We start from the raw sequence: 22760 nt of genomic DNA, 5'->3' as shown, positions 1-22760 counted from the left end.
CTGCTCCATCAATACTAATGGTATATTCTACACAAACAGATGGTTATATCTGTGCGATAAGGTGCATCGCACACTGTATCCTTGAAATTTGTTATATATTCCAGTTTTCTTTAATTGGTCAGTGTCCTAAAACTTTGTCTCACCCTGCCCACAGATTGGGAATTGACACATAAAAAGTTCCAGCTCAGCACCTAGGATGCACGTAATACATCTCAAATTAGCAGCAGCTCCTAAGGCTAGCCTAGCCCAAATTGAACTGGGAGAAACGATGAGAACATGGGATTTCCAAGATCCCAGTGGGTCACTTGTTTAATTTCATAATAATTCAGAAAGAAAAAGATCTGACAATAATAGCAGTGCCTTTTTGTAGAGGAAAAGCCCACCCTAAATTATTTTGGAACATGTTTAATGCTTGATGTTGTATGGGATTTTTTTTCTTCTTTTCTGAGACCTTACACATGTTGGACTTCAGCATGTGCCTTTCTCATTGACTGAATGGGAACTTAGGCTTTTAAATGTAGGTGTACTAAGCTAAGCTGTGGTTAAATGTCTAAAGCAGATGGCAGAAGTACCTCTCTGTGGGGCCAGATTCTTGCCTGAATGGGAGCATTTGGCAAATTAAATGAAGTATGTAGTTGGATGAATAGGTCGAATATAGAAGACAAAGTGCTGGCTGCTGCAGCTGCCCAAACTAGATTACCAAGCAGAAGGGGAGTGTTTAAAACCTAAGTGGGTCCAAATTTGAGAAAGGGAAAAACAACTGAGCGTGACCATTCTTCCCAGGTCATCTTTGCTGTGTCCAGGGTAAATCTTGCGCAGTTAAGAATTTGGCCCCACCCGATGAGAATGTTTGGTTTCCTGGATAGAAAAAAAAAAAAACTACAACACATAAAAATCCCTCTGAAGTATTTCTAAAGGAGTCAGTCTGCTAAGTGTCTGCTAAATGTGCAGAGTACACAGAATCCCTTCTGGCACTGTCTTGAATGATGCATTTACCAATATTAACAGAGATACCAAACCATATTGCTCCATAGTTCCTCCTGTACACATTATGCTCCTAACACACATATGTGTATGTGAAACGCCCATTACAGTTTTTGCATTCCATGGTTTAAACACTAGTGTTTTTCCAAAATGCTGACTGGCCATTACCACAGCCAGACAATCCTGTGGTCTCTCCACTCAAAAATGTTTCTCCAACTAAAAAAAACAACAAAAAAATGTTGTTTCTTTGGTCTGTTGCACTGTAATCTCCGTTCTTCTGGGGATTATATAGCTCTGTGGGTGATTTCTGTAATTCATTCTAGTCTTTCATTAGAAGTAATAGACGATCTTAATTACAGCATGCCACATGACAAACTGGTAAAGGTGCTAGAAATGTTGCCAACAGGAAAAGAATTGGATGCTGTGAATTTTTTTTAATTAAGAGTTGGCAGTACTGACGGGAAATAAGACTGGACTTGTGTCCACTGAAAACTATGTAATTTTGGTGTAGACATTTTTCTAAATGTCATTAATTGTATGCTGTTTGTGGTTTTAAGAAGTTGAAAAATTATCTCCAGCTTAAACAAAATAAGACCAACCTTTGAAGTTGAATATATACCAAATAGGGAAAAAAACCATAGTAACTTTTGATTTTTTTCTTAACATTGCTTTATAAACTGTAGTCTTCTTCAATGTACCTTAATTTGTGATGAACGTTTACTTTATACCATTAAGTATTCTTAGAGCATACTATGTTACTACAGTAAATATTTTTTTAAATGTCTGTAGAGATGTAAATGGATGCATCATCTTTGCTACTTGCTGTCAGGCTCTCAAAAGCATCTACAGGTTTGGGGTCTTATGCCCTCACCCTTGTATTTTCCCAGAAGGTGCAGAGTGAAGCTGTGTGATCTGCAGCACAGCTCAGTCTCTAGGGTTGGGCAGTTCCACACTACTTTTGCAAACCCTTAATTAATTTATTACAAGGTAGAGTGTGGTGCATTCATGACACTAAATTTTTCTGAGGACAGGGTGGTTCTCAAAGTCAAGGGAGAGAGAGAAAGTCCTTCCTAGACAGGAATTTAGAGTAGAAGTCTAATAGTAAGTGCCTTTAGCCTCTCGTAGAGTGCGTTCCTCTCCCTCAATCAGAGAGAGACCAGGCTGTTGTTAGGCATTTGGGACAAGAGCAGACACTCAACTAGAGTAAACTTGCGACTACTCAGACACTGTCAAACTTAATGGGAGGCAGAGGGAATGTTTCTTTATTTGTAGAGAACGAAAAATGGAACCACTATAGAGAAAAATACTAAATAAGTGAGAGCCAGAGCCATATCCATGTGCAATTTTTGGTTTTTGCTCTGAGAAAGGCAGACTGCTAGATGGAAGATGGTCACTGTTCAAATGTCAAAATCTGTCTGTGGTATCTGTATCTAAAATTAGGAAAAACCCCAAACCTTTTGTGCAGAATAAATACCTGACATACTGAGTTTTCTACCACTAGAAAATGATTGTTGGGGTTATTACATGGGTCCTGACTGTGGCAAAGAGATTAGCAGTTAAGTCAGTGGTTTTTTACCATGAGACAATATCTGCCAATCATTATCAAAAGAGAAGTAATCTGCAATAGTAGTACTCCAAAAAAGAGGAAAATAGTAATTTCTAATTATTATTCAATTCATTGACTGCTTAATTCCAAAGCACATTTTGTTCAAAAGATAAATCTAGCCATGCTGTCAGATTACACTTGCTTTTGGGCTGAGGGAGAGGCTGATCCCTGAGGATTTCCTGCCAGTCCCCGCTGTGATGCTGGAGGAAGAGTAGCCACCCCCCCTCTGCATTGAGTACACTCACTGATGGGAGAAAGGGCAGAGGTAGCTGCAAGCATCTCAGGGCGTTATGCATGCACATATATAAAGTACTTCTAAGTCCCCACAGCCACAATGTTCAATTCTTTCTTACTCTGATGATTTGGATATTAATTTGCTTCCTGCAATTGTTTAATGTGTATATGCAGCCTATGGGGTTTTTTTTCCTTCCCCTTTGCATGTGATGTGCCAGCAAAGGAAGACAGTAATAGTCTCCCGGGATATGTACAGCTCTGTTCATGTCTGAGGTACGAAGTCAACTCAGGACCATTTTGTTCTCATAAAATATACAGCACTGCAGTTCAATGGATAATGGCATAAATACCAGGATTTGATGGGCAGAAACATTTTCACTGGGAGATGAAAAACACTATGAGGACTCGGTGCTGGATGGGAGATACATAAAACCATATAGAAGCAGGATCTCGTGTGCTATGGGGGTAGTGATTTTGCCTTATCTGAGTGTGCTAATACCTGTCACACTTTGCTATTACCAAATAGTAATACATATTAGTTTTTTTAAAGTACTAATGAGGAAGCTAATGGATTTTGCAGAAAGTACTTCCACTCCTTTAGATGTGTGTTCTATAAAGGTAGAACATTTTTTTGTACTGCTTTGGGTGATAAAAAGATGGTTTCCCTTCAGGTCAGCAGGAGCTGACTACATTTGCTTCTGAGTGCATTCGTCTGGAGGGCTGCTGGGCATCTCCAATTTCACTGCACTGGGGAAAATTATACAGGAACGTTGGGGCTTCAGATCATGCTCAGGGTATTCTTTGCTCTGAACTTGGACAGAAAACTTTGCAGGAGGGGGGAAAAAACCGAGGAAAAATTGCTGAAGCTGAAGACTCTTTGAGTTGTCTGTATGGAAACTAAAAAAACAAGCTGCCTGGCTGCTCCACTGGTTGCAGGTGTCTGTCTGAGAGCCCAGCCATATGTCAGGAACTTCAGTGCCCTTGAGTCGAACCGTAAGGATGAATTGGACAGATTTGTTGATGTGCACAGAGTAGGAAATGACCAAAAAAGGAGCGTTCTTTAACAAGTAATTACCAAGGGCTTTCCTTTTGCCTTCACTGAAATACAGGTGAGAATCCTGCATAGGATTTGAAGCCCGAGCTAAGATGGCTTGGTGCCGCCCAAGGGCTGTGTTGTACGGGAGCGGGGAGCGTGTGTGCGCCCAGGCTGTTCCAGGTGCGCGGGGAAGGCTGCCTGCCTCCCCGCTGGGGAAACCCCGGCCCCGCTCCTGCTTTTGACAGCTCCGCCGCGGCTCTGCTGTGAATTACTATTTTAATGAATATTACATAATTCTCGGATCCGGCTCTTTCAACTCCTAAATCTTCAAAACCCGTTTATTCTATTGTTTAAGCAATAGAGGGTATTTCAGCATCTTTTTCCCTGGCAAAAATGTAGCGCATTTCAAATAATTCTAAAATTACCCGCACTTTTGAAGGACTAATTTGCGTCTGTCCACGGAACGCAGTCATAGACTAGTCCAGCCAGGCCCGCCGAGGGCGACGGTATAATTATAATTAGTGGAAACGGGTTTATTTTGCTCCAGCTTGGAAAACCGTGGAGCGTGTAGCACTGGGGGAACAGAGCGAGGGCTGGGGGGGCGGCCCCCGCCTGAGGCGGTGTGGAGGAAGAGCGGGGGGAGAAAAGGGGGAAATAGCCCCAACCTACGCAGCGCTGTTTTTTTTATTATTATTATTTTTCGCCCTTTCCCCGGCGTGGGGGCGGTTTCCCGCCGGCGGGGCCCGCGGGTCCCTCCCGGCCGCGCATCCCGCAGTGCCGCGCCGCCGCTGCGGAGGCGGGCGGGGAGGGAGGGACGGGGCGGGCGCGGGGGGCGGGCGGAGGCAGGCGGCGGGCAGGGCGGGCAGGGGGAGCCGGGCTGCGCGCAGGCAGGGCAGGGCAGGGCCGGGGCGAGCCGGGCCGAGCAGCGCCGCCGCCGCCCGCCGTGCCCGAGCATGTCGGCGCGGGAGGCGGTGACCTACCTGCCGGAGAAGGGGCTGTACTGCCAGCGCCTGCCCGGCCGCCGGGCCCGCGGGGCGCCGCCGCCGCCGCGCAAGGGGAAGCGCGCCGACACCATGGGCTTCTACGGCACCCTCAAGATGATCTTCTACAAAGTGAGTGGCCGCCCGCCCCTCGCCCCGCAGCCGGCCCGCGGCCGCGGAGGGCGGGAGGGGCGGGCGGGGGCCGCGGTGTCCGCGGAGGGCGGCGGGCGGCGGTGCGCGGGCGGGGACGTGCCGGCGGCGGGGGGCTGCCGCCCGGCCGTAGCTGCAGTCAGCGCGCTGCCGGTGAGCGCTGCCAGCGCTGGGTGGCGGGCGGTGATGCGGAATGCAGTTTGCTGCCCCTTCTTTTATTTATTTTTTTTAATTATTATTTTTTACCATACGGCGATCTCGGTTATTTCGATAATTAATGTTGTCTGAAGGAGTTGTGTTTTCCTAGCGACAGATTAAATGTTTTAGAGGGATGTTTGCTCGACGGTTTCTGTTTTTCGGTTATACAGAGACCTTGCTAGTGTCTGAATCTTGTCACTAGACCACTCTGCTGTAGAGAAAGTTTTATCTTCTTCGTATGGTAAAAGGCCTTTTTGACCCTCTATTTACTTAGCACCTTCTGAGATGCTGAAAGTCAGTCTGTGTGGTGGACCCCACACATGTGAAAGTTGCCTAAAATACCTGAAAAAACCCCGACCAAAAGAAACAGGTGAAATCATTATTAGGCAACATGATGCATATTGTTTTCTTTGCTAATGCAAAAGAGTAAATCGCTAGAGCTGATTATTCTATGGTAGCCTTCCTACTTTTTATTTTTAAGGTGTACTTCTGGAAGCAGAAAAGGAATATGATGATGATAACCTCTCAGAGAGGCAAGCTGGAAATAAAAATTTTCCTTGAACAAGAAAAATCCTTTCTGAAAAGTCTATCATCAAATACTGATATTCGTGCTCAATCATCTTATTTATGCTTCCAGTAATTTTGATGGCTCACCTATCTAGCACAATGATAAAAGATGGTATCTACTGTTTTTCAGTGATGCTTACAACTGGTTTTCTTGGGGGAAGCACGGGGGGGTTGCGCCTCCTGGGGCATGGGGAAGGAGCGAGGGTGAGGTTGGTGGTTCGGCAGCATGCAGGGCGGTTCTGGCTGAATACTTTTGTGGTGAAATGCTGTGGAGTGTCCCATGTGAGGCATGGGCAAGAAAACACAGCTATAAAGTAAGCTCTTCTGGTTGCGTTGTAACTGTTACTGTAAAAATATAACTAGGTAACCTTAGTTAGCTTTCCTTTGTAATCACTAATGAAGCAGAACACAAGATCTTCAGTGACTGTTTTTAGGTAAAACCATAAAGGTATAAAAACCAAAATCACAACAAAATTACGTGGACCATAAGCTTTAAAGAATCCTGCTGGGTTTGAGGTGTTTTGTTTTAGGTAGCTTCGGCAGTTACAGTAAACGGTTAAATAACTGTGTTATAATATAACATTAAAAAAGATCAAATCAGTTGTGTAAGAAAGATGACAACTTTTAAACTGTATCTTAAACATGAAATTTTGAAAAAAAAAGGAAGCAATTGGTTATAGTAAGTCTGAATTGTAATACAAGTAGTTTATGTATTTTGCAGCCCACAGTTGTAAACAGCAGTAAACATTATTCAGTTGGCTTAAGTGCTTTGGTGTATCACATCTCAAAAAAAACAACAAAACCAACAAAAACTCAGAAGTTGCATTTGGCATATGTATGTCTCATTGAGTCCAAAAGCCTGTGGTTAAAGATTACCCAAATATGTAGAAAGTAATCTTTATTTGTCTGCCTGGATAAATATGGCTTTCACTGGTTTCCATCTCTTTGGTAATTTTTGCAGTCTGGCTTCCCCTTTTAGCAGCTGCCCTGCTCATTATTTGGTTTTGATCATATCTAATTGCAGATGACATTCAAGACTAGGGTGTAGCATTTTTCATTCTTACCCTTCTTGGAAAAATACTGGTTAATCAGTCAGTTTTACTGCAGTTTTATAAATGTTTTCAGCGTACAAATTTAAAATAAAAGGATAGACAAAAGAAAAGACAGTCTTTTTTTTTCAGGCCCTAAAATAAATATAGTTTATAGTGCAGACAAGCTACCTAAAATTTAACCATTTCCATGAGAGACTTAGCAATGAACCTGAACACAAAGAATCAAGGGCTTTAGTTTAGTTCTTTTGCTCCTTTCCCGGGAGAATAGTCAGGGAACAGTTTAGTAAATAAACTAACACACTTCTGCACACTTTTTCACATTTGAAATTTGGAAATTAAAAGAATGTAATTACAATAGATTTTGGACCCTATTAAACAGCAATAATACATACATGCACCCTATAAAACATGTATCAAATATTTTTGAATCTAGAAACTAAAATGCTGCTTTAAATCATTTTAAGAGCGTCAACTTTGTTGAAATCTGGTATTAAATTAAAGTATATTAAAGTAGAAGGTAAAAATGTATAAATTTTACAGAAGTACACATAAGTAAGGCTGGTCATGTAACTAAATCCATGTTGTTACTCTTTTTCCCTCACCTTGCAGATGAAGAGAAAGTTGGACCATGGCTCCGAGGTCCGTTCTTTCTCTCTGGGAAAGAAACCCTGCAAAGTCTCAGAATACACAAGGTAATTAAATGCAATAACAGAACACTGGATCCTGATTCCTGCATATATCCTGTCTTTCCAATTGCTGAGCCTGATTAATTAAGATCCTCTTAAAACACTGTAAAGCAAAGAAGAGGTGGTATCAGCATTTATATATTGCTTTGCTAATTTAAATTATGTTAACTGAAGATGAGTTTTAATGAAGTAGCCAGACTTACATTTCTTTGGTTGAGGTTTGTATTTCGTTCTAAATATAGCATGCCCATTTACTTAGAGACTTTTTGAGGGGTGAAGCATTCCTGGTAATAAAATCAATCAGATTTTTAAAAAGGGACATAATGATAAACCCCAAGACTCTCACAAACTGGGATCAAATGTATCGCTTTGCTATGGTAACAGGAATGAGAGAATGGAAATTTATGTAGGCAGAGCAGACCATCTGATCTTAACAGGAACACATGCATACTTGTTATCCACTTATGGGTTCTAGTCTGCTTCCTTGCTACTCCTGAATGGTACCAAATCTCTTACCTGCTGCTATTCCAGTCAGTGGCTTTGTGGGGTAAAGCATTCCTAACCATGAGCAGGAGCAGTGGACATAACAATTGTGCTTGGATGTCACACTGCTTCCCATCCTTTTTGAATTTTACATTTTTTCCCCATAATAAGCATCGTCCCTCCCAAAAGCACTGCACTTGCCTCCCAAGGCTGTCTGGAAATAGTACTTCTTTTGAACATGGTATAATAGTGTTGAGTCACTGATGGCTCTTTCAAAAGTAATTTATATTTTATTTCTCTTCCTTTAAGAGGTTTATCAGGTAATGAGTGAAAAGTTAGGCAACAAGTCACAGGACTGCTTTGCGGATGTGTAAATGCTGCAGTAGATTAAAGGAGGCAATGTGTTGCAGCTTCCACATTCCCCCAAGTCTCAAGGTGGTGTCTTCTCCCAGTTTCTAAGTCGGGCTAATGGAAGAACTCTCTTGTTGGTCACCATTTCTTCAGGTGACACGCCGTTCTCTACACTCCCAGAAGAGTAAACAGTTCAGCAACAAAGAAACTACACTTCTTTGTCAAGTGTGTGTGTCAGATTCAGAGGAACTGCTGGACTTGTCCAGCTTCCACAGAAACCTGACTGATTGTTTCAGGGGAATGTTTTGGGGAGATTAAAGCATGAACAAGTATCTTGTGATACAAACTCAGATCAAAGGAAAGAGGCTTTTAGATTCTGTTTAGTATAACTATTTTTGACTGAAAACCAGTTTACAGCAGAAGAAAGTAAAACGTAACTGTTTTACTGGGGCAAGCTCAAGGCTACATATTACTCAGATCCAATAAAAGCTAATTTCAAGTGCCTTACTTTGGACCTTGAATGATAGGCCTTGTGCTGGATCTCTGTGCAGGTGATGAGAATGAGTAAGCTGTAATACCGCATTTTATTTTAAAAATACTTTTAACTTATGTTCCTTGGATTTTGAGTCATTGGCATACAAAAATCCCTAAGTAATATCCTATCCTCTCTCTCCTAATTATTTGATTTTATTTTATCTAAATAATACTTAAGCAAATTATGCAGTTTTCGTACCTGCTTGTTTCCATTTTCCCTAGGATCAGGCACTCTTTAAAATTGAACAGTCCCAATGAATTTCATTTACATATCACAGGTAGAACCAGTAAACAAATGCCATTAAGAGGATCCTTCATCTCTGAAACAGTATTTTTATATCAGTTTCTGTTTCTGTTATTACTCAGCAAAATGAACATTTAAAAATATGCCTGCTCAAACCGATCTTTACTTTTCTTGACCAGTTTGGGTAAATGTTAGGACATGCTATGATTGTCCTTCAGAATAAGGAAGAGTAGAGTGAAATATTTGTAGAGCATAATGAGGTAAATATTAAAATGAACTTGCCTTGCATCTTTTAAAGCTATCCTGTAGCCACTGAAAAACCAGTAAAACCTATAAGCTCATACCTACAAAAAAGCTGGATTTATCCTACACAAAAGCAAAGGGTTTTTTGGAGTCTTACACTGTATTTAAAATTTTCATGCTTATGCAAATACTACCAGCATTCTGTATTTCCTGCTAGGGAATACAACTTTGGTATTCTGTGAACGAAGTACTTTACATTATGTAAAAAAAAACCACCAAAAACCCACAAAAAAAACTCAACCCCCCAAAAAACCCCAAACCAGAAAACACAGTCAGCTGTATTTCTTTAGACTCCCACAATAGCAGCTTAATCCCAGCTCTTTTAAAAGCTCCATCCCATATGAATGAGCTGGTTTTTAACATGTCAGAGTGAAAAAATCACACTAATTCAGAGAGCACCTTTGGCTTCTTTTCCCTTTTCACCTCACCCCCCACCCCTTTAATTCCTCTGTCATTCTATCAACACGCAAACTTTAAAAGACTGTATACAGTATTTCAAAGCCCAGTTCTAGATCACTAAGCCACTAGAACTGCTTGATATTATTAGATCTTTGTCAACAAAATATATTAAGAGCTAAAAATAGATACTTTTTTTTCTTTCTGTTTGAGGATAAAGCAGCACTAGTACATTTCACGTATAGGTGAGACTCTGAGCTCTGGCTTCCTACAGCCCCAGTCAGAAGGCACCAGTGGAGCCCAGAAGGAAAAGAAGTACCCTGGCAAGGGAAGGAATATATAAACCTGAATTTTTGTAGGCAACCTGCTGGCCAATTAACAGAGTGGTAATTTTTCAGCCCTGAAAGGTGATCCCCATTTCTCCCCAAGCTGGAGGGTTAGCACTGCAGTGATAGAAGCAAGCAGATTTATCCAAGTGAGGGACTGACCTCTTGAGTGACCAGCAGCACAATTTTTCACATTAATGCTTTTGCATGAAGCTAAAGAGTTTAATTAATAGTTGCAAATTATGTACTAGATTTTTTTTGTTCTGCAATAGACTTCTGAATTTTCCTTAACGTTTGATGTATGACTGTCACTTTTTATTTGTATCGTAGTACTACGGGGCTGGTGCCATGTTCCGCCACACCTACTACTTTTGGGGACCTGAGGGCAGCCAATGGCCAGGGACAGCAACGTCGCCGCATTACATCTGTGCAGCCACCATCAGGCCTTCAGGAATGGCTGAAAATGTTTCAGGTAACCAGTGCTTAGAGAAAGGAACATCTGAAGCAGCTAACCCCCATGGTTCAAGTAGGAGATTGCTTCGGCAGAGCCAGTCCTCATACATCCAGAATGCCTCTGCCATTGATTTTTTGTTCTGTTGCAGAAACAAATGGGCATCAACTTTAAGGAATTGTTGGTCCCTGTTTCAGCAAGTTACTGTAGAGACTGATAAAAAATAACGGCTTTCGCTGGTTTCTTAATAAAATAACCTTTCCTGTTTAGTGCTTTCATATTTTCTGCCAAGTCTGTCAACATGTAATGGCTACGTTCATGGCCTCAAGCTAACTTGAGACATTTTCACTCGAGACTAGTAAGCTTTAGTGCATGCTTTGCTTCAGTGCAGGTATAGCACTAGATTTGTCATAAGTCTGGTGTCTTCTAAGAATAGAAAGAAAAGTTTATCAAAAATAGATTAAAAGGAAACTCAGTGTGTATTTTTACTGATCTTTGTGTACTGAACATGTCAGCCAGTACATGCACACATACTCAAAGGGAGGGAGGGAAAAGGTTGTTTGTATCTTTTCAACCACCTTCAATAGCACCTAAAAAAAAACTTAACCCCTCAGTGCTATGGACGCTTGCTCAGGTCAAAACTGAAATCTGCCTGGACACTAGTCTGGGAGCACCTAAGCCAATTCTGTGTGTGTTAATACAAACACAGTTTGGGGCAGGCCTCTGCTCCTGTTCCTCAACTGTATCATGGAGATCTCTACTGTACATTTTGCTCTGTATTTTTAAGAAGCAGGCATGAGTCCTAGTCATTGATTTGAAAAATGGAAATATTATGTCTTCCTATCTTGATTAAAAAACTGTTACTTCTAAAAACATTTTCAAAAGGAGTAAGTAACAAATACAGGCATTGTTTCAATTACTGTAACAGGCAAAAATAGAAGAGTAATAGACAGTAGCTAGCATACAATTTTGCAGGCAGAAACCTGCTTTTGGCTTGATTCATGCTGCCACATAATACCATTGATCTCAATCACTGTCAGTTCTGAACATTAAAATAATAATGTAGAACCTCTTTCCTCTTTATTTTTACGCATTTATGATCTGCTTAAACCGGTGGAAGTTTGAAATTAAGGTTCTTGTACACATCATTCAGTTTCTTAAAAATATTCACATTTAATTACTGTGGTGTATCTTTTTTGAGACTGTTCATAGAAATATGTCTTTTTAACCCCTAAGAATCATATTTGAATGGTACTTTGTATGTATGGTAATGTAATACTACATTGTATTTAACGTCTTGTAATGTTAAAACGCTGGTGCTAACAAAAGCTATTTTGTTATCAACAATGTACAACATGTATTTTCACATAAGATTGATAGTTATCAATAGTTACATATTTTTAAAAAAAAAAGATTATGAAAGGCTGGAATGTTTGAGACAGTGATGCAGACTGTAAAAGCAAATGCTATCGACTGTTTCATCAGGATAAGGAAAAGTAGTCTGTAAGCCTGTGAAAATTTTGTCTATGTAGGCAAACATACAGTTTGTAATGTAGAAAACATGCTTTACTAAGTGTGTAATTAGATACTTCAACTTTTCAAAATACTTATTTGCAATACTAAATGCCTAAATACTGATTTATACTATTGAAAGAGCGGCGGGGAGGGGGGTCTCTCCTAACTAGAGATCATTGAGTAGCACTTTGATCACATCTTGTCACTGATAGTTTTTATTGTATTCACAAAAGGGAGTCCCTTATTATAGAATCAAAAGCTTTTTAAGTCACATAGCTCTATCTCAGTGTTACATCTGCTTGCCTCCTCATTTTCTATGTGTTTATTTTTCACATGAGTTTCACGAAAGGGACGAGTCTTAAATAGCCAAATGATAAAAGCACATTCATAGGGGAGCTAGCTCTGCCCAAAGGGCAGGATTAAATGGCACATGCAGCATCATCCTTGCAGTACAAAGTTTTTCCTGTAGAGAAACAGCAATGAGAGAGCTTTCTTCAGGTACTGTAGACTGACTAGGCTTATTTAATAGCACTCATATTTTATATCAAAATATTATTTCCAATTAATTTGAAAGCTAAATTTCCAGGGGCATGTTAAGTGGACATATGTACTGTTTCAAGGTAGAACTGTTCTTTGGCATAGCAGCTGTCAGTGACCAGTGATTATCAGTTATTTTGAGGACTCTCACCTGTAGTTAGCCTTCAGTTCTTCTCCTGTGTTATCTTTTCAGATAAAACAAGACCACTCTGCAAATATTAAGAAAACTTAAGATGGCCTATAATTTTTTTTAATTCATTTTTTATATGTTCTTCCTGCTGTTATGTTTTATAGTTGATCTAAGCCTTTTATTTTGAAAGTAACAAAATAATGCAGAAGGGAGAAACAATTGTGTAGTTGCACTTGCCCTTTAAAAATAAAGCTGTATATTGATTTTGATGAAGAAAAGCATTTTAATAAATCCAAACCATTTAATTTCTTAAAGGCCCATTTATTCTTTCTGGTTTGCAGTGGCTCTTGGCTTCAGATCTTTTTAAAATCCACTGTAGGAGTTTTTTAAAACTCAATGCCCAAGTGTATCTTTACAAAGAAGTTTTATTTTTAAGTTACCAAATTGCTTGCCATAAGGAAAAATATCAATTGGATGCTAAGTTCAGTCAGAGATGGTATTGCTTAAAAAATTACTAAGCTCTCTCTTTCATCATTCTTCCTACTTCACATACTTTGGGTGTTTTGTTTAAGTAATGTGTAAAAAAATTGCATTTTCATGGAATATTGATGTTGAAAAGTTGTTCCATACACACTAATATAGGCAATCACTTTGAATAACAAGTGTGTGCAATTATTTTACCTAAAATTGGAAGTGGTTTTTTTCACAGCAGTTTAGATAATGTCCAAAATGCTTTTGCCATTTTTGGCTGCCAAGAGCCCTGTTCCATTTTTTTACACAAATAGTTGGCTGAGCCACCTAAATTCAAATTACTTACCATTCTCCATTTCTTATTCTTCCAAAGACGCTTGGGAATGAAAAAATGTACAACTGCATAGTCCACCTCTTATGTGAAGCAAGTGGTAAAGATTGTATCATAACCAGCATTGCAGCGTTTTCTGCTCTGTGTCTTGTGGTGGGACTAGGTCAAGGGTTTGGTGTTTCTTTCCTATACACTGACTGGGAGAGATCTACACTACAACTACAGACCCTTCTTGGCTGTAGCACTGTTATCAGTTTGTTTCAGAGGTATAGTGCAGACTTACAGCAGGTCTGACCTTCCTGGCTTATTTTTTATTGATTTGACTCTCATGGCAGTTTTGTTACCTACGAACTCAACTGATTTCAGAAGAAACTCCTATGTTATCAAACCCTTAGCAGGGATGTAGAGTCTGAACCTGTTACAGCTCCTCTAGACAGGGTCCATCACATGTACCACAAATGTTCAGCCCAGGGGACCAGACTGGGGATTGGGACTCTGATATGGGTTAATGTGGGGGCTTTAGCACCAGCTGCTCCTGAATCCCTACTGGTGTGACAAACTGCTTGCTAATGTAGATGGTGTTTCTTTCAGTGCTTATGTGCTATTTTTATCCAGACTGAGATACCTTTGAGGTGGGGGATGGCAGGGTTCTCGATAACTGATCCAAGAGCTGAACAGAAGCAGGCTCCAAGAAGAGCCCTTCCTGCAAGTCTTCATCATGACAGACCTCTGTTAACAGAACTTAGTAATGGAGAACAGCACCGTGAATTTAAACCCTTTAAAATAGATTGTCCTTAATGTAACTATTACAGCAAAAGGATTACTACAAACTGTAATTGTACAAATTGAAGGCAGCAGATGAGGTCTGAGCAATAGAAAAGCATAGGCCATGAAAGAGTAGAGTTGCAGAAACAGATGATGATAAAAAGAAAGGTGGCAACTCAGACAGGACAGATGAGATGGAAGTTGTAGAATAGCAAAGATGTTGTTTATATTGATTATAAGAAAGGGAAGACATTTACACACAATAACAAAGTGGGGAAAGAAGGGATAGTTTTCAGGTAGGTAGTGCCATGGTTGCATCAGCTGTAATACTGAGTGAGGAAATGGTATGAACCAGCCAAAAGGCCTTGGCTGACAAATCAACACCTTTCTGAAGAAATAGGAAGAAAGAGGAGGTATATTTGTTTAAGAATCTGAAGTCACTCAAAGGACAGTATCAGTAGGCCTTGCTGGCTTCCCAATGGTTATGTGAATGAATCCTGGAGTTAACCTATTCTAGGGAGACCCCTGCCCATAATAAAAGCTTTATTTTAATTTTACATTAAAATTAAATTCAAGTTAAGAAGATAAGAAAAACCAATTAAGCAAAAGCTTTTTAAAGATAAAGTATATTCTTTATAAGGATCTTCAATTTGAAAGGGAATCGCCAGGTAGAAATCCAAGGCATCTGGACACTACACCATGTGGCTCAGAAGTCTCCAGTCATCTACAGCATTTGAAACTTTGCAAGCTACTTGGCAGCATTTACTTTTTCTTTCTCTTCTGCAACATTTGTTCGCTGTTGTTTCTTATCAAAGACACAAACTTACTCCTTACACTCTCCACCTAATGAACTACATGCAATGTTTTTGCAAATGGATTAAACTACAGGGCGCAGAAACAGAGTTTACTAGTCTTGCCTTTGTTAATGCAAACAGTTGTGTTCATCTGGCAAGGCTTCATCCCAATTTTCCATGTCAGACACTTCCTTCAGAGACCCTTTACCAGCTGTAAGTGGAGGTTTGTTTGCTCAAGTGAAAGACTAAGGGGACAGTGTCCTAGAGACAACATTTTGTAGCAGCTGATTGCTTTAAAAAAACCTTAAGAAGCTGCCTGTACCCATCCCCTAATGATGAATGGACAGATAAAAGAGAGTGCTGCTTTTAGTCATTAGCATCTCTTTCCCATTCTTGAATTTTGTCCCTTTTCTCTTCAGATCTGTATTATGTTTTAAAAATCAAATAAGTGGAAGAGAGTTACAGATTAAGATAGCGTACAGTGACATTATTAATCAATAACCTGTTGGTAACTGCCAGCAGCATTTGCCACAGCAGCAAACAATGCTCCTCAGGTGGAGTTGTTCTAATTTAGTAAACGTAACTGCTTATAAATTAAAAGTAGACTGCCCGTGGAAATTTAGATTATAAGGAAGTAACACAGGTATTACTTTCCCTCTTTTTAATTCTCCTAAATTCAAACACAGCTGACAGATGAGATTAAAGACTGCAAACGTTTGTACCTAGCACCAGCTAAGCTCTGGGTTGATGAAACAAACAGCAGTTGGAAAGTTGGTGAGATAAACAGTTCTTCAGTGCATGATTTATGGAGAACTGCTATGTGATGCAACTGTTTCTACTGAAAGAAATTTATAATAAAAGCTGTTTACAACAGCACTGCTGCAGCTTCAGCTGAGACATTCCTGTTTCTTTTTAATATTCTGAGGTATTGGATATGAGACACAGAAATCCTCATCTCCCGTGGTGACACTCTACATACACACAGGTGGATGGGGAATATTTTTTTTGCCAGTTTAGTCTATTTTACCAATTGCCAATAGTGCATGGAAAGGCTCAGGTCAGGAACTTTCTTCCCCTCCTCCAGTAGGATAGACTGCCCCAGGCAATCAGCAGTAGGACAAGAGGGCATGGCCTTAAGATGCGCCAGAGAAGGTTTAGGTTGGATATTAGAAAGAAATTCTTTACAGAGAGGGTGATCAACCATTTGAATGGGCTGCCCAGGGAAGTGGTGGATTCTCCGTCTCTGGAGGTTTTTAAGATGAGGCTGGATGTGGCACTTAGTGCCATTGTCTAGCAACTGTGGTGGTAGTGGATCAAGGGTTGGACTCGATGATCTCAGAGGTCCTTTCCAACCCGTCTGATTCTATGATTCTATGATCAGCCATGCGTTTGGTGTAGAGTGAGAGCATGGAACTGGGGTGAATGAGCTGCTGCACATGGGCTGCTCTCACACTTCCTGATGGAATGGGGTCACCTGAAAGTTCCCTGGGTCATCGTTTGGATAAATGATGCTTTTATTGACATTTCAAGTATTTTGACATTTTAATTAGGGAGAAATGATGCAACATGATGATCTTTCTACATCGAGTAAAGCTGGGTATTTATCTGCTTTGCATTCGCTTTCAGAAATTCCACCTTCCTCTTCACTTGCCTCATTGTTCTGCAGAAACTGCACAGTATACAAACATTGTAGTATTGCGGAGACCGGAGTGAATTGTCAGAGTCAAATCCAGAGAACAGAAATTTAGAGCATGAGTAATAATGGTCCTGAGATACATGGCAGATTAATACAGAAATCTTAATTGTAAGGTATCTTGCCTTTTTTTTTTTTTTATTTCAGTTAGCCTCTTACCGTAACTGTAATATCATTTGTATGTGCTAATTTACTTGTAAGTGTCACTCTAGAAGACATTCGAGATTATGAATGTGAATCTGCTCTCAAAAACTGTGATGTCTCATTTTCTCTCTAAGGCTTTATTCGTGCTCTAATTCTGTTGCTAAATTAGTTAGCAGTAGTTGTTGTTTTTTCCTGTAGAAATTATATTTTCTTTAAATTGTTTTCACATAACAAATCAAAACTCTTTGATGAGCACAGATGAGTTTAAGACATGTTTTTCAGATGTGCAGTATATTTTAAGTTATTAATTTTTTTTCTACAAATGATGCTCCTAATCTGCTATGCTCTCAATCGAGTGCCTTATTAAAATCTTCAAACTTTATGGTGCCCATTAGTAAAAATGTGAAGTAAGAAAATTACCAATCAAAATTCCCTGTTTATTCAAGTGTAAATTGATACTTACAAAATATGTGTTGGTTTATAGCCAGGATTCTGAAATTACAACATTGTCGCTTAGGGACACACTGTAGTAATAAGCAGGCAGTAAGCAAATGTACTTTTAGAGAAAGTTTTTTATTTTCCTTTCCTCTCATTTCAAGATTTGGGTCTACCACATGAAATATGAAGGTTAGAAGTTACCGTCTCAGTTGAATGCACAATGGAGAAAGACAGAGAGGGAACGCATTCTGTTGCAACCCCGTCGTTCTCTGTAACGTGTGTGTAGATTTCATCAACTTCAAAAGAAGCTTAATTAATTTAATTATTATTACTAAATATTATTATCTATTTAATTGCCAATCTGTATGTGTGCGTATAACAAATCCTTTCTTAGCTTATGAATCAGTGTAGTAATTTTGAATATTTTGTGTTGATTAACTCCTCATTTTTGTGTCATTAGCATGAGCATTTATCTCTTGGCTTTTTATATGCTTGTATATAGGTTGATGAGCAAACTTAATTTGCCTTATTGGCAAAGCAATGGCACTTACTGATGTAAACCAAACTAGTGTGTTAAACTAAGCTTACTGTTTCTTTCTTCTTCTTTCCTTGCAGAGCTGGAGTGGACCAGAGAAGTTACTTGCTTTAGATGAACTCATTGATAGTTGTGAACCAACACAAGTAAAACACATGATGCAAGTGATAGAGCCCCAGTTTCAAAGAGACTTCATTTCCTTGCTCCCAAAAGAGGTGAGAAAAAAAAGTTCATACTGGATTATGGAGCGCGCTGGCTGCCATTTTTAAAAACTTAATGCTGATTTTGCCAGCGTAGTGATGTAAACTGATGTTAGAGGGTCACAATTTGGTACGCTGCCATAACATGGCTAATGTAATTTCAGGTTACCGTACCTCTGTCTCTTGATAATCATTCAGATACGTGGAAATACAGATGACCCCTTTAAGCAAAATCCCAGTAGCTTTAAAAATATCTCTGCATCTTAATTGGGCCAATTTAGCTTTTTTTTTTTTTTTTGAGAACTAATTCTGTTAGGGCAACACACACAAAAATTTCCTCTGGATGTAAGACTTCTCTGCACATTATTCTGTAAGTGTAAGCATTATTTTTTAATCCTTTTAGTGGTGGGAGTTTTGTTAATGTTATCTTTGAATTTATTTTAAGCAAGTGGAGCTGTAATATCTCTACCAAATAAACCAAAAGTAAAACCAGAAAAGCACTTCTTGCTAAGGATAAAGCCAAGCCGTAATTAAGCAGACATGTTACAGTAAATTCTTTACTGCAAATCAGATCATGTTGTATCAGGTTAAATAGAAAGTAAGATTTAGATTTCAGTGTTTGTAACTAAATGCTGTCCACAGAAGAGTAATTCGTGATGTCCTCACAACTAGAACATGAGGGTGGATATGAAAGAGTGTAAACCCATTTTTTTGCAGTTATTAAATAAATGTATTTTAGTTAATTTAGAAATGATACTTCTGACCTTGACTGATTTTAGGGACTTCGAAATGTTTGTTATTTGGAGGGGGGAGGAAGTCTTATTTTCTTTTGCCAGATCTACCATATGTTGAGTTTTCTAGATGAAAATTTTCATGAGCGCTTAAGTGTTTGTAAGTCTTAGGTACTAACACTGTACAAAACAAGTTCTTTTAAGATATTTGGGTGCTAATATTTGGTTGCTGTGTTAACATGGTCTTATTAGCTGAAGACTGTTTCATATCTCTGTTTCTTGACATTCTTTTCTGGTGTATATCCGATTTTTGAATACTTAGATGTACAAGACCCTTCTTTCTGTTTATATACTGTCATATCTTCACATGTCAGGAAGTGTCACAGCTTTCCCTTGCTGGCTGGCATTTGTAAGGGTTGGAATCAATTTATGCAGTGAGTATTAACTTAGTACACAGGACATGAGATTAGTATTTACAGAAGCACTTTCTGCAGCAGCCTTCTTTGGGAATGGAAAGGACACTGGGGCAGGAGAAGAGTTCAATAGGACCTCTGCGTTGTTGCCATGTTTCTAAGAAGCTACCCAAAGCAACCTTAGTTCAGAGGCCAAGAAAGACAGAAAGACTTTGTATTTTGGGGAGACATAAGATACTTTGCAACTTCTATTGATAACAGGAACTCACAGATCAGTTCTCTTTGCATGATTTTGTGGCAGTACTAATTCAAATACAACCAGTGGTCTAGTTACACTGTAACTAAAGATCATCAGCTTTCACAATTTCTTCACAGAAAAGATACACTATATAACAGTAAAATTTTCTTTCTCACTCAGGTTTCTTAACTCCATTGTAAACTACTCATGTTAATTTGTTTATTTTTAGTAGGTTTCTTGCCTCTTGAAACCAGAATATTGTAAGTGCTTCATGACAGGCTGACTTCACCAGTGAAGTTGGCTTAAATAATTTTTGCTTCCTAACCCCGAGTCACTGTCACCAAAATTAACTGCGTTAAAAAAACTGTCGAGCTGACTCCACCATCTCCTCTCCTTTTCCTTCACCCAGATCTCCTAAGCGGTGCTGTCCTCAGCTGTTTAATGCTGGCTGCAGTGGGGGGTGACGCACTGAGCTGTGGGGGCACGAACAAGTTGTTAGGGTCAGTAATTCTGTGAGCAGGCTTCCCTACCGAAGAGAACACGCTCCCTTGAGTTGTCGCTCCGCGTTAACATCTGTAGTTATCTCCAGTGCTGTTGGATGCAATGCAGTGATTTGATGACTGAACCAGAACAAGAAGATGATGTGGATGGGAGGGCTTTGCTTCAAAACCGTTTTCTTCAATGCAAAGACATTAACATAATAGCCAAATAACCAAGAAAATGTTTACTTTCCTCCTAAGGAAACATGCGGTCAAACAATTAATCTGAAATAAATACTCCTGTTTTCTTGCTGAGACTTTAGAAATAATTATTCAGGTTACATATTTGTGAAAATGAGGTCTAGAAACCAACAGATGAGGAGTGTTGCTGAAATCAGCCATAGAAATTTTGTTGGTTCCATGTGTGTGAGTGAAGAAAAAGGCAAGAGACTGCTTACTGTTGGGTGTTAACACAAAAGCAGAGAGTAGTCCTAAATCCAGTTCAGTCAGAGGTCAGATCCTTGCTACCTGAAGTTTTCTTACAACTAGATCCATGAGCTGAGACAAAGGGACGTCATCTTTTACGCACTGCTACTCTTAAAGTCAGCTGTAGGCTGCGTTGACCCTTGATGACTATTTAGATAAATATAGTCTAAAATAAATGTTACCCATATGTAACCTGGTTTAGAATCGGTTGGCTCATGGGTTTAATTAACACCATCTTAGCAAGTGTCTGTATCTGTAGAGTGATATTTAAACAAACTCTGCTGTCAGTTGAGGAACATCCAGCAAAAAATGGAAAGGGTCTGTGTCATGTTTGAGTCTTGCTACATGCAAAACTATGTGATGTGTGTGAGGAAACAACACTTCTTCAATAATTTTACATGCCAGGAATTAAAACAGAAAGTCCAAAAGGAGAGATACAGTTGTTGTTCCTGTAATAGAGAGCCTTACACCAGATCCTAAATGCTGATTCCCTGAGTAGGGACAGAGGAAGATTCTTCAGGTTTATGGCCTTGGATGCCTGTGGGATCTAATGCATAATTTAAGACACAGATCCCTCAAATGTGGAGTGGTACATGCTGCCTCTGAGCTGCAGGTGATGACTTGCAAACAAGGTGTGTGTGCAACCAAAATGCAGTTCTGACATACTGAATTTTTATTTCCTGCTCAGTTGCTGGCTGGTCTAGATTACTGAAAGTAAATGTTTCTCACAAAATAAGGTCAAAAATCTGCTGAGGTCAATAGCCTACAGTTATGACTTCCTTACTAAATTTCAGTCTGTGCTGCTTTGAAGGGCAGACTCTATTTATATATATCATAACTTCAGCTGAAAATTAAATTCAAAACCCTAAACACAAAAAGATATGGCAAGCAGAACTAAAAGTGGATGATCTGATTTCCTTGACAACTTCTGCATCCTATTAGTTACTGACAAAGACCCCACTGTTTCAGCATGTAAGTAGTTCTCTGCATCACTATTTGTCAATATTTTTCTTTTTGTAGAGTTTTTACCTGTGAAAGGGACTTTACTGCATCTTACACTTATTTTCCATTACTAGGGAGATGCATTGTTGCTGTCAAGTAGAAAAGCTGTACTCGGTCATCATACCCTTAATGATAGCTGTCCTAGTGTCTTGGATTGTTTTTTAGATGCCTCTGCCCCTGTTTAAGACTTCAGTACATCTGAAGATATATGTAGAGATTTTGGGGGGTTTATGGTGTTCACAATAAGGCTTAGTTCAGTCAGCCAAGGTCTGAATTCTCCCAATAACCTTTAATTTCATGTGGGAAAGCTCATCTTCTGTTTATTTTCATTGGGATTTCCCATGTGATTTTGGTACCGTATTGTACTAAAGTTACATACTTAGATCCTTCTGCATCCCAGTCCGTCAAATCCTTTGTAACACCACCTAAGAATGTTTTGTGTTCTCATCAGAAAATGAGTGATACGTACACTGCATTTCCTACCACTGCAGAGGGTTTTTGAGCTCAGCTGCACATAACATTTACTTGTTCTGCATTTGGGCTTTCTGAGTGATGTTATTCATCACAACATACATCCCTGTTTGCTCACACAGTGAGTGCTGTACTTTGTAGTTCAACTCTCAGAATAACTTCTGGTGTACTTGTTAGCTGAAATAACATAGCCATAATTACTTCAGTAATAATTCTGCTAATGATTCACAGTAACATGGATTATGTTTTTAAAAAAAACATAATGATGATTTCAGCTGCCATCTACTTTCTTGCAAATACAAGAATCATTTTGTGATGTGGTCTGTATGGGTTTAGTTACTTAAGATGATTGTTAGATTCCCACATGCCCACAGGAATAAACTGGAGTCTGTTAAGTTTCTGAGATTGTTTAATAATTTAGTGTTTCAATTTTCTGTATTTCAGCCCCTGATGTGTGATAATATGTGGAGTTACTTCACTTTTCAAAGGCAGTGCAGAAAATACATTTTCTTCTTATTTTTTACAGCTGGCACTGTATGTGCTGTCATTCCTGGAACCCAGGGACCTTCTGCAGGCAGCCCAGACATGTCGTTACTGGAGAATTCTGGCTGAAGATAATCTTCTCTGGAGAGAGAAATGCAAAGAGGAGGGTAAGGCTGAGCAAAAAGATGGATATAATGGTCGAAGTGTTGCTATCATAAAAAGTGCAGTTAATTTACATAATAAGCTTAAAGTTTTGCAAAGGCAATTCGTGTGACTTTAGATTTAGTGCTAGTTATGCTTTTAGCTACATGGTTTGTATCTCT

General features: G+C 39.4%; 1 protein-coding gene across 3 annotated transcripts in view; it reads left to right on the top strand.

Moving 5' to 3' along the window:
* Positions 1–22760, top strand: part of FBXW7 (F-box and WD repeat domain containing 7) — a 178733-nt gene that overhangs the window by 140595 nt on the left and 15378 nt on the right. For 2 of the 3 annotated variants that reach the window (XM_039379873.1, XM_027721689.2), the window contains 4 exons: positions 7417–7499; positions 10461–10602; positions 18015–18149; positions 22481–22604. In XM_039379873.1, the coding sequence (XP_039235807.1) occupies positions 7417–7499; positions 10461–10602; positions 18015–18149; positions 22481–22604 (484 nt within the window). Of the gene's footprint in view, positions 1–4746; positions 4973–7416; positions 7500–10460; positions 10603–18014; positions 18150–22480; positions 22605–22760 lie in introns of those variants that run through there. The other variant, XM_027721690.2, reaches the window with a different exon arrangement.

Source organism: Pipra filicauda, unplaced genomic scaffold (genome assembly GCF_003945595.2).
Source record: "Pipra filicauda isolate LSUMZ 115617 unplaced genomic scaffold, ASM394559v2 scaffold17_size4572894_pilon, whole genome shotgun sequence".
Classification (NCBI taxonomy): Eukaryota; Metazoa; Chordata; class Aves; order Passeriformes; family Pipridae; genus Pipra; species Pipra filicauda.
This window is presented reverse-complemented; position numbering and strand designations above follow the sequence as displayed.